This window comes from Anomaloglossus baeobatrachus, chromosome 4, assembly GCF_048569485.1.
Source record: "Anomaloglossus baeobatrachus isolate aAnoBae1 chromosome 4, aAnoBae1.hap1, whole genome shotgun sequence".
Classification (NCBI taxonomy): domain Eukaryota; kingdom Metazoa; phylum Chordata; class Amphibia; order Anura; family Aromobatidae; genus Anomaloglossus; species Anomaloglossus baeobatrachus.
The window spans coordinates 508,968,268-508,981,468 of NC_134356.1; the positions used below are offsets into that span (position 1 = coordinate 508,968,268).

Consider the following 13,201-nt stretch of genomic DNA (forward strand, 5'->3'; position numbering starts at 1 on the left):
TGGTTCATGTTGCAGCTCCCTACCTCTATCACCTGAGATCGGCAGTGGTGCATAAACACAAATCTATCACAGGCTCACCAGGAAGACATTATATGGATAGATGATCTCGAAACTTTCAAAAAAAAGATCTTCAGTTATTAAGTGCACATAAATTTAGGGGAATGTTCATAGAAAATAAAGTGTCTAACAGGTATGGGCAATTAAGCAAGCAGTAACTAAATTTTAAACCTGGTCTATAAACCTGGTCTAAATATTGCGAACAAATTGCTACTCAGGCAACAAGTTATTTGCTCATCTCAGTCTTTTTGAATTTTATGTAGCATTTAAATTTTTCCAAAACAATTTTAAAATATTTCAAGTATTACAATATATCTTACATGCAATGAGAAATAAGTAAAAACGTACGTTTCATGGGTGCCAAAGAAGAATATTGGAAATTTATTTGCAGGTGGTTTCACTGCTCCTTCTGGTAATTCATCAATCTGTAAATAATAAGTGTTTATTAATATTCCATACATTGCACAATCTTTTTATGGAGTTGTAACACAAAGATTTTATAACAATATACCAAATGTCACTGTATAAACTAAAGTTACACAGCAAGTGTAAAGGGGGCTTTACACGCTACGACATCGCTAATGCGAACTCGTTGGGGTCCCGGAATTGGTGACGCACATCCGGTCGCATTAGCGATGCAGTTGCGTGTGACACCGATGAGTGATTTTGCATCGTTGCAAAAACGTGCAAAATCGCTCATCGGTGACATGGGGGTCCATTCTCAAATATCGTTACTGCAGCAGTAACGAGGTTGTTCCTTGTTCCTGCGGCAGCACACATCGCTCCGTGTGACACCGCAGGAACGAGGAAGTTCTCCTTACCTGCCTCCCGGACGCTGTGCGGAAGGAAGGAGGTGGGCGGGATGTTACGTCCCGCTCAGCTCCGCCCCTCCGCTGCTATTGGGCGGCCGCTCAGTGACGTCGCTGTGACGACACACGGATCGCCCCCTTAGAAAGGAGGCGGTTCGCCGGTCACAGCGACGTCGCCGTGCAGGTTAGTAGTGTGACGGGTCTGGGCGATGTTGTGCGGCACGGGCAGCGATTTGCCCGTGTCGCGCAACAGATGGGGGCGAGTACCCACACTAGCGATATCGGGACCGATATCGCAGTGTGTAAAGCCCGCTTTAGGCAATCAGAATAAAAACAAAAAGATTTGAGGTTAACAGTCATGTAGTTGAAAGAGTCGGAGTAAAGAGGGTTGAAGTAGGACTAGTAAGAAAGTATTTGGGGTGTGAACAGTTCTAAGGGATGGATGGATTGTTTAAGCTAAGGGTTCATTCACATGTCCGATTTCCATGGTTTTCACAGATAGCACTTGCACCTGTGTTAGGGTGGCGTCACACGGGATGATATATCATGCGATCGCATGAGCAATCGCACCCGCCCCCGTCGTGTGTGCGTCACGGGCAATTTGTTGCCCATTGCGCACAAAGTCGTTAACCCCCTGTCACGCATACTTACCTCCTGGACGACCTCGCTGTGGGCGGCGAACATCCTCTTCCTGAAGGGGGAGGGACGTTCGGCGTCACAGCGACGTCACACAGCGGCCGCCCAATAGAAGCGGAAGGTTGGAGATGAGCGGGACGTAACATCCCGCCCACCTCTTTCCTTCTGCATTGCTGGCAGGACGCAGGTAAGCTGTGTTCGTCATTCCCGGGGTGTCACACGGAACGATGTGTGCTGCCACGGGAACGACGAACAACCGGCGAGCAGGAGGAACGACTTTATGAAAATGAACGACGTGTCATCGAGCAACAATAAGGTAAGTATTTTTGCTCGTTAACAGTCGTTCGTAGCTGTCACACGCTACGATATCTCTAACGATGCCGGATGTGCGTCACGGAATCTGTGACCCCGCCGACATATCGCACGATATATCATACCGTGTGACGCTGGCCTTAGTCTAAGCAGCCATTCACATGTTCGTGATTATTCACTGACCAAAAGCTCTGCAGGAAATTACAGAAACATGTCCGAATTTGATCCAAGGGTTGGACTTAAAGGGAACCTGTCACCAGATTTTTCCCTATGAAACTAAAAGAATCCCCTTCTGCAGCTCCTGGGCTGCATTCTAGGAAGGTGCACCTTGGCCCTGACTCCCCTTTTAGACCCCAAAATTAACTTTATAAAACTTGGCCCTTAGGTATACTAATTACCTTTATGGGCCACAGGGGCTGGCTCATTTTCTGCTCCATTTCCCCCCTCCTGCCTCTAATCGCCGGCCTCCTTCCTTGATTGACGGGATTACGCTCTCTGTCATCCTCCTCATCGCATTTTCAAATCTCGCGCCTTAGGTCTGCTCGCGCAGGTGCAGTTCACTCTGCCATATCTCGGGCAGAGCGTCGGTGAGCTAAATGCGCAGGCGCGAGATTATGGGAGGGAACTAGGATGACGCTGGTGAGGTGTTTGCTGTGCATGACCTCACCAGCGTCATCCTAGTACCCGCCCATAATCTCGCGCCTGCACATTTAGCTCACCGGCGCTCTGCCCGAGATATGGCAGAGTGAACTGCGCCTTCGCGAGCAGACCTAACTGCACAGGCACGAGATTTGAAAATGCAACGAGGAGGATGACGGAGGGCATCATCCCGTCAATCAAGGAAGGAGGCCGGCGATCAGTGGCAGGAGGGGGTAACGGAGCAGAAAATGAGCCAGCCCCTGTGGCCACAAAGGTAATTAGCATACCTAAGGGCCTGGTTTTATAAAGTTATTTTTGGGGTCTAAAAGGGGAGTCAAGGTCAAGGTGCACCTTCCTAGAATGCAGCCCAGGAGCTGCAGAAGGTGATTCTTTTCGTTTCATAGGGAAAAATCAGGTGACAGGTTCCCTTTAAATCGTTAATGCAAGTCTATGGGTCTGTGAACTCAGATGATATCAGAATGGAGAAGGTGGAGAATGTTTTTTTTAAATTTCTCAACAGAAGAGAAATTTGGATGACACTTGGACCACACTTTCATCAAACTCTGATTAGAATAATCAATCCTTTTTTCTCGTATGGACTAAATCAGCGATGCCATTCAGGGAAATAATAAATATGCCTAAAGATGGAAACGCCCAAGGATTGTATTTCATCAGCAACCTGTGACTCATTGATTTTATAGGACTTGCACCTAACTCTAAAAAATGAAGGAAGGTTGCTTCCAAGGCACTGGCAATATTTTGCTCAGTGGCTAAGAAGAAAAGATTGATGAACGTATGCTTAACATGGGAACCCTTTTAAAAACTTATAAAAGGGAATCTATCACTAGGTTTTTGGTACTCCATCTGAAAGCAGCATAACATAGAGGCAGATATTTCAATTCCAGCAATGTGTCAATTACTTGGCCACGTGCTGCAGATTTATTAAAAGACACAATTTTATCTATTGCAGATCTACCAATTCTCTGAATGCTGAGCTCTATATAACCCTGCCCACATCACTAATCAGTACACTGTGCATAGGCAGAAAAGTGCCAATCAGTGGTGGAAGCAGGGTTATACAGACCTTATGACTATGGAGGACTACACTGTGTGCAAAATTATTAGGCAAATTAGTATTTTGATCACGATAATTTTTATACATGTTGTCATACTCCAAGCTGTATAGGCTTGAGAGCCAACTACCAATTAAGTAAATCAGGTGATGTGCATCTCTGTAATGAGGAGGCGTGTGGTGTAATGACATCAACACCCTATATAAGGTGGGCAACTTCCTTTCCTTTGGCAAAATGGGTCAGAAGAGAGATTTGACGGGCTCTGAAAAGTCCAAAATTGTGAGATGTTTTGCAGAGGGATGCAGCAGTCTTGAAACTGAAAAACTTTCGAAGCGTGATCACAGAATAATCAAGCGTTTCATGGCAACTGGACAAGAGGGTTGCAAGAAGCGTGTTGGGCAAAAAAGGTGCAAAATAAATGCCCATGAATTGAGGAAAATCAAGCGTGAAGCTGCCAAGATGCCATTTGCCCCCAGTTAGGCCATATTTCAGAGCTACAATGTTACTGGAGTATCAAAAAGCACAAGGTGTGCCATACTCAGGGACATGGCCACGGTTAGGAAGGCTGAAAAACGACCACCTTTGAACAAGAAACATAAGATAAAACGTCAAGACTGGGCCAAGAAATCTCTTAAGACTGATTTTTCAAAGGTTTTATGGACTGATGAAATGAGAGTGACTCTTGATGGGCCAGATGGATGGGCCAGAGGCTGGATCAGTAAAGGGCAGAGAGCTCCACTCCGACTCAGGGGCCAGCAAGGTGGAGGTGGGGCACTGGTATGGGCTGGTATCATCAAAGATGAACTTGTGGGACCTTTTCGGGTTGAGGATGGAGTGAAGATCAACTCCCAGACCTACTGCCAGTTTTTGGAAGACAACTTCTTCAAGCAGTGGTACAGGAAGAAGTCGGTATCGTTCAAGAAAAACATGATATTCATGCAGGACAATGCTCTATCACATACATCCAACTACTCCACAGGGTGGCTGGCCAGTAAAGGTCTAAAAGATGAAAAAGTAACATGGCCCCCTTGTTCACCTGATCTGAACCCCATAGAGAACCTGTGGTCCCTCATAAAATGTAAGATCTACAGGGAGGAAAAACAGTACACCTCTCGGAACAGTGTCTGGGAGGCTGTGGTGGCTGCTGTACACAATGTTGATCGTAAACAGATTAAGCAACTGACAGAATCTATGAATGGTAGGCTGTTGAGTGTCATCATAAAGAAAGGGGGCTATATTGGTCACTATTTTTTTGGGGTATTGTTTTTGCATGTCAGAAATGTTTATTTCCAAATTTTATGCAGTTATATTGGTTTACCTGGTGAAAATAAACAAGTGAGATGGGAATATATTTGGTTTCTATTAAGATGCCTAATAATTTTGCACAGTAATAGTTACCTGCACAAACTGATATCCTCCTAAGATAGCCAAATCTAAAAAAAAACCACTCCAACTTCCAAAAATATTAAGCTTTGATATTTAAGAGTCTTTTGGGTTAATTGAGAACATAATTGTTGATCAAAAATAAAAAATCCTCTAAAATACGACTTGCCTAATAATTCTGCAGTGTATATAGCAGCTGGTTTACTAGTCATCTAGTGATAATCTACTACTAAAAGCATAGTGATTTTTATCAAAAGTACAGGAAGCAGCTCAGTAAATTAAACATTGCTTGAATTAGGGTCTTTGTCTCTACATCATGATGCTCTCAGTGGCAAACATCTGGTGACAGACTCCCTTTAAAAGGAGATAGAAGTAGTACTGAGTGGAAGCAGGAAAATTAGATTGAAAGAAGGTTTTTGAAGATCAAGTAGCTTTTTATAGAAAATATAAATGTTTACATCAAGAAGACTCTTTCACACACAAGTATTTTGATCAGTATTCGCATATGGGGTGGGTTCAGAGCATGGAAAAGTTATAACTCTTTCCTATATAATTTTCTCTGTGTAGGATCCACTGTCAGTTTTAGCTTTTTCTACTAATATTACACATAACTGTTTATACAAATTGCCATAATTAAACGTATAATAGAGCCAATTGCGAATAAAATTAAAAGAATATTTCATACCATCACTAACTTTCAGAGAGAGTTAAAGAATTAGAGATGTGGGAAATCAAGGATGGAAGTATCTGAAAAGGGGCCTAGATTTAAACTGTTTTTCATTACTTAGAGTGGTGCTCTGGGGAGCTAAAAAAGTTATTTTAATGGCTATGCCCTCATACACTCTAAAGATATGATATACAGTGCTGTTTCCCTCACAGTAACTGTAATTCAGTGTAATGCTGGATGTGCTCCTTGGTGCTCACCCTCCCTTCTGGGATATTACATCATGGGGTATGGCCTGCTCCTAGTGTATAGTAGCTGCCAGACAATTGATATCTGCTTCCCTGCTGTCCGAGAACAGGGGGTGTGGCCATGGTCACTGAGCTAGGACTGCAGGGAAGCAGATATTATCAGAGGGCTAGCTGTCACCAGCAACAAGGAGCAGGCCATACCCCTGCTTTCGGACAGAAGCAGACATTATCAGGGGACTGGCAGCTTCTAGATACCGTGAGCAGGCTACGCCACCCACCTGATGTGTAATGTAACCTCCCAAAAGGGAGGGGGAGAAACAAGCTGCTGCTCCAGAATTACACTGAATTACAAGTGCTTTGACAATACTATGGATCTCATTTTTACCATTTATGAGCACATGGCCATTAGAATAACTTTTTATCTCCCCAAAGTACCCTTTAGGCTTCATTCACACATCCGGTTGTTTTTTTTCACAAATGTGCAATCCATTTTTAACGGATAGCACAAAGCCACTTATATTCTACTGGTCTTTTCACATATGGATTTTTGTTAGTTAATGACCTGCAAAGAAAAAAAATTGGCTATACTACTTGGTGGACCAAAGTTGGCCAAGCAAGTGGATGGATATGTGAAGGAAATAGGCGACACATCGATACAACCCTGATGGTTGCTAGAAGAAACTTGTGAAACCTCCATCATTTTCTTAATTTTGTATACAGGAAAAAAGTATGGCACATAATTGGTAAAAAAAAAAAAAAAGCAGACAAAAAAAAAAGGATCCAGAACACTAAAGGCCATCGTGGCCTCATTGACTTAATTTTTCAGAAAACTTCATTTATGCAAACAAGTCTACGTAAAGTGCCGGTCCCGGGATTCCGGCTGTTTGATCTGGCATCATACTTACCGAGGCTCCGGCCCGGCTGTAAACTGCTCCCGCGCAGCTGTACACTGCTCCTGCTGCCTCCGCTCATCATTGCTCATATATATGCACTGCTTTCCCCACCCACCGGCTGGCCTGGCCTCTGTGATTGGTTGCAGTCAGATGTCCCCCCAGCCTGTGTGATGGCATCTGCCCTGCAACGAGTCATCGCTCATTGCAGCTCATTCATTCTCTGCACTCACAGTGGGCAGTTGTGCTCTATTGCTGCACACTGTGAATGAGATGTAGCAGAGCTAGAATCACCGTGGGACCCCGTGTGGCTTACATCGGACCTGCAGGGTTGTGTTGGGGTTAATAAAGTGGTAAGAGGGTGTTTTTTTGTATTTTATTCCAAATAAAGGTGTCTGTGTTTAATTATTTTCAATTACAGATTAATGATGCGGGTGTCATAGACACTTGCCATCACTAATCTAGGATTTAGTAGCAGCTGTGGGCTGTTATTAATCCCTCATTACCCCGATTGCCACCGCCACAGGACAATCGGGAAGAGCCAGGTAAAGTCCTGAGCTTGTCACATCTAATGGATGCGACAATTTCGGGCAGCTACAGGTTGCTATTTTTAGGCTGGGGGGGGTGGCCAATAACCATGTCCCTCCCCAACCTGAGAATACCAGTCCTCAGCTGTCTTGCTTTATCATGGCTGGGTATCAAAATTGGGGGGGACCGCATGTCGGTTTTTAAAATTATTTATTTAAATTAAAAAAAGTAAAAAGTGGCAAAAAAAGCGTAAAAAAAACCCCACGTTTTTTGCCAGGAAGTGTAGATTGGGTGCAAGAATATGGTGTAAAAATGTCATCACCAAATTGCATTTCTTGGCCCAAAAATTCAAAAAATCTTTTATTTTTTTTCTGACAGGAGGTGCAAATTTGGTGCTGAAATCTGGTGCAGATGATTTCAGCACCAAATGTGCACCCCCTGGCAGAAAACTGTGGCAAAAATCATGGCAAAAAAACAAGTCAAAAAGTGCGGAAAAAAACCGCAGTTTTTTGCCAGGAGGTGTAGACTGGGTGTAAGAATATGTTGTATAAATTGCATCACAAAATCTGCATCTCTTGGCAAAAAAAAATGGTTTTCTGCCAGGAGATGTTTCCTGCGATCACAAGTGAAGGACCGTGGGAACCTCCAGTTGTGACCGCAAATAACCTGAGTGTCGTCATCGCTCATCACGACTCAGTCACTGTCTGTCTGCACTCACAGCGGGCAGTCATATTTTATGGCCGCTCGCCTCATAGACACCTGCCATCACTAATCTAGGACTTAAACATCTTCACCTTCGATGGGCGGATCTACCACCAACTCAGGGGCACGGCCATGGGGAGCCCATGTGCCCCCTCTTACGCCAATTTGCTCCTGGGTTGGTGGGAGGAGACGCGGATCTTTGTGGAAGGGATGGAAGAATCTACATCTAAATTTGAGATATGGGCCCGCTACATAGATGACATACTGATTGTATGGACAGGTTCGAGGATGGAACTGTCTAACTATGTAGCGGGCCTTAATCAAAATGATGTTGGGCTGACCTTTACACATGTCATTGGGGAAGACAATCTCCCCTTCCTGGACATTCTTATCCAGAAAAGTGGGAATGGTGAGATCTCCACCTCAACCTACCGTAAACCCACAGCCACCAACTCCCTCCTCATGTGGGAGAGCTGTCATCCCTTCCACATGAGGAGGGGGATCCCTAAAGGACAGTTCCTCCGTTTACGGAGGAACTGCTCGGATAAAAGGGTCTTTGAAAGCCAATCAAGGGAGCTCCGTGACCGTTTCAAAGAGAGGGGCTACCCTGGGGAGATTCTCAAGAGAGCCTATAATGAAGCGAAAAACACCCCCAGAATGGAATTGTTGATGGACCGGGAGAGACCATTGGAGCAGAATGGTTTCTCTCGCTTCATCACAACTTTCAACAACGGAGCCACTGAAATTCGTAAAATACTGGAGAACCATTGGCCTATTCTTTTAATGGATAGAGATGTGGGCCCCTCCTTGCCTGAACGACCACTGATCACCTACAAAAAAAGGGAGATCCCTTGGTGACAGGCTGGTGCATAGCCACTTTGAACGACATCAGGAGACCAATTGGCTGTCCAGGGAGGTGAAGGGCTGCTTTAGATGCTCCAAATGCATAGCATGCCCCTACCTGGAAGTTGGGAAAACGTTCAGAAGTATGGTGCTGGACAGGAATTTTGAAATACGTCATTTCATAAATTGTCGCACTCAAGGAGTGATTTACAAAGCTACCTGTAACTGTGGCTTAGAGTATGTGGGGAAAACGATCCGTGAATTTAGGCGAAGAATTGGAGACCACCTTGGCGACATCGAACACAAGAGGGACAAACCACTAGCCAGACACATTTGGGCTAAACATGGTGGTAATCCTACTGCTATCCGTTTTGTGGGTATTGATGTCGTCCCCAGACCAAAGCGGGGTGGCGACTGGGACAGGCGGGTTCTCCAACAAGAAACAAAATGGATATTTAGACTAGGCACCTCGTCCCCGGGGGGCCTAAATGAACAGCTTCAATTTGCCAGCTTTATCTAGACAGTAGGAGAATTACTAGCCAATGATAACCTTGACCAACCTTTTGAAGTAGATGTAACCTGTATAGTCCTGGAGGGACAGTGAATACAGTGACTAATCCCTCCATATATGTGGAACCCTGGATTTGTGCACATTTGTAATATCTGGGTAACATGACTATAACTTTATGTGTGATGAAAGCTGAATACACTGAATAAGATTATTAAGATGACTCATAATAGGATGTGTGGTGATTTTCAGATAGGTGCATTCAGCAATGTGATCCTGCCCCATGATCCCCTCCTTTATGCGCTAATGAGGTACCCCCCATCTGGTGGGTTCTGTGTTTGTTATTGGGGTATGAGCACTGCGATTTGCATGGTGCCCCCATCCTGAGGATGATGTGTTTTGCGCCTCTTTCTGCTTAGAATGCGAGACTGTGACTTGATCCGGTGTACGGGATGTGTAGTGGACCGGGATCTGCTTCCCTACATGCATCCTGAGCGCTGGGAGTGTAGGGCGTGTCATTATGATCCGGGATCTCATTGAATGGGCGGTGGGCGTTTTGACGTCTGCATGACGCACCTGCCACTCCCACCGCCTTTTGATCGCGTCACCTCACTTCCGGTAGGCGGATTGATTGCCGCCCTGGGCCTGTGGCTTGGAGCGTGCACGTTAGCGTGTAGCAACGGTCCCGCCCTCGATATGACGCACTTCCGGTTTATCGTTGCGAGACCGGAAGTGCGCGGTGGGATCGTAGCGTGGACGCTGTTTGCGTTCCACGTGTACACGAGGTTGATGCAGGAGGTGGCGCCATCATGGGACATCAATATGCATCATATTAGATATATATCCACCTGCGTAACTGAATCACCACTGGTGAGTCTCTTAATTGACCTGTAATCCTTATTGGACCGTTACCATTTATATACCCTGTATCACTGTGGCTCTGGTTCCCTTATGTTATTCTGGGAGCGAGGGCTTAGGACCTCTGGCCTCTATCTAAACACCGGAGTCCCCTGATGAGTCTTATATGATGAAACGCGTCGGGACGTGGCTAGGATCGGTGTAGGGGTATATAGAGAGGGCCAGCTGTGGTCTGTCCTTGTCAGGACAGAAGTTTGGGCAACAGGTTTAATTTATCTCCTAGGTTTATGTAGGGTCAGTGACAACCTGACGACATAAAGAGGACCTACACGGAGGAGATCCTGATCTGCCCTAGACCACTGAACATGGGTGAGATTGTTCCCATTTATTTGTATATTGAGCAATAGTAATTGTATTGGTCTTTCCACTGAGGACCAATATCTAGCTCTTGATTTAGGTATATTGAGTTTTTTTGATTATTTTTTCTTCCCTAGCAAGTGGACCACTGTCCCACGGGTTGATATAATCTACTCAATTTATGATTTATGTATTTTGTGTTTTTTTGTTGTGTTTGTTATACATTATTGACTCCTTGTGCTACGACAAGTTATTATCTTAGATCCTAGAGCACTGGAGTTTCATGGTTACACGTATCCCTCTTGGGCTTTTAATATTTCAGAATTAAAAGTTAAATTTTAGCCTCTTATTGCTATATTCACTATTAATTGATAAGTGGCCTCCCTCTGTTTGAGGTTTGCTGACAGCACTATATTGAAACGAGGTATGGCTGGTTTTTTGACTACTGGACTAAACACCGATGATTGGTTGGCTGAAGCACAACAAATATTCTCCGATCAAGGATTTGTACAAAAGAGATATACTCCCTCCTATGGAGTGGCATTTAAGGAACTAACACAGGTGTATAAGGACCAGGTGGTGTCTTGGTGGGAGGTGAAGAGTTTAGAGAGCTACATTAAGGCAGGCATAGTTCCACGTGGCCTCCGTATTCACCTCACGGCGGGTTCTAGATACAGAAATCCAGATTTTGTCACCAACTGGGAGAGAGAAGCAACCAATAGCTCAACACGTTTGATGCAATTGATGTTGGAGGAGGAACGAGCTAACCTCTCCCAGCTGGATGACAAACTAAAGGAAAGCATCGACATAACTAAAAAGTTTTCAGGTGAATCCGACTTCACCACAAAAGAGAATAAACTGAAGGACGAATTGGAACGTTTCCAATACAGACTAAAAGAGAGGAAGCATAAGCAATATATGAGGGATTACTCTGACTTCAAGGATAATCGGGCCTACCAGGTGGTCAATAACCAGTTACCTGGTCAACTGACTGAATGTGAGCCATCCTCCACGGATACTGATTTTTCGGATAGCGACAACTATAGGAGACAGAGGAATAACAGGACTAGAGGAAGGGGGAGAGGGAGAGGAAGAAGAGGCTCCAGATCTGGTGATAGGGGAGGCAATTTACCATTGAGCCCTTTTTTAGAACCCTATCCCCTCAGGAACCGGCTCTAGCAGCCCAGGAGTTAACCTCCAGTGTACAGGTTATTAACCTGTCTAAAAAAACTTTAGGCAGCATGGAGGTTGAACTCCTTAAGAGGGGGCTATCCTTTGTCCCCACCTCTAATTTTGACACCTTTGAAGCCATCAAAGATCTGAATCTATTCCTGTGAAAGGTCAGGTGGAGGAAACACTTTTTACGTCAGGATACCAGACTGTGTCAGGATCTTGATATTCCACTTGACCTTTTACCAGATATACGCCTACTGGAAAGTATCGGTACTATTGACCCCAGTCTTCAGGGTAGGGGACCTTTTACCGATCTAAAAAATAAGAGCACAAAATTTCCTCCCCCCTCTGGGGACCAATCGGCAATTGACGTATTTGAGGAACTTGTCACTCGTGAAATTAGATCCATCTCTCAATCCTCTCTTTATATACCATATAATCTCACGAAGGAAGAGATGGGGATTTTGAGAGAACTAGAACATGACAACCACATTGTCATCAAACCCTCGGACAAAGGGGGCAATGTGGTTGTCATGGATACTGACCAGTATGCGGAAATGTGTATCAAGATCCTGAATGACAGGACTGGATATAAAAGACTCCTTGCAAATCCAACAAAGCAGTATTTGAGTGAACTCAAAGGCATCCTGGATGAGGGCCTTTTGTCTGAAGTAATCAGTAAAACCGAGTATGAGTTTCTTCTCCCGAAAGAACCAACAATGGCGACCTTCTATTGCCTACCAAAGGTTCATAAGGGCCTTTGCCCTTTGAAGGGTAGGCCAATAGTTTCTGGGATCAACAATCTGACCCAAAATTGTGGAACATACTTGGATAGGATTCTTAAGCCATTTGTTGCAGCCCTACCCTCATTTGTGAAAGATACACCAGATCTATTGAGGAAACTAGACGGGATATCAGTTAGTGAGGGCACTCTTCTTGGGAGTGTGGACGTTGAAGCTCTCTACTCCTCTATTCCCCATACGAAGGGACTCGAGGCGGTGGATTATTTTCTGAATACGCGGGGTTGTCAGTTTAGGGAGCACAACAGATTTGTCCTGAAACTTTTGGAGTTTTGCTTGACAAGAAACATCTTCACCTTCGATGGGCGGATCTACCACCAACTCAGGGGCACGGCCATGGGGAGCCCATGTGCCCCCTCCTACGCCAATTTGCTCCTGGGTTGGTGGGAGGAGACGCGGATCTTTGTGGAAGGGATGGAAGAATCTACATCTAAATTTGAGATATGGGCCCGCTACATAGATGACATACTGATTGTATGGACAGGTTCGAGGATGGAACTGTCTAACTATGTAGCGGGCCTTAATCAAAATGATGTTGGGCTGACCTTTACACATGTCATTGGGGAAGACAATCTCCCCTTCCTGGACATTCTTATCCAGAAAAGTGGGAATGGTGAGATCTCCACCTCAACCTACCGTAAACCCACAGCCACCAACTCCCTCCTCATGTGGGAGAGCTGTCATCCCTTCCACATGAGGAGGGGGATCCCTAAAGGACAGT

The 13,201-nt window shown here is 44.9% G+C and overlaps 1 protein-coding gene across 1 annotated transcript in view; it reads right to left on the reverse strand.

Annotated features, from left to right (window-relative positions):
• HDGFL3 (HDGF like 3) overlaps positions 1-13,201 on the reverse strand; it is a 99,286-nt gene that overhangs the window by 63,529 nt on the left and 22,556 nt on the right. The window contains exon 2 of the mRNA XM_075345845.1: positions 406-482. Within this exon, the coding sequence (XP_075201960.1) occupies positions 406-482 (77 nt within the window). The remainder of the gene's footprint in view (positions 1-405; positions 483-13,201) is intronic.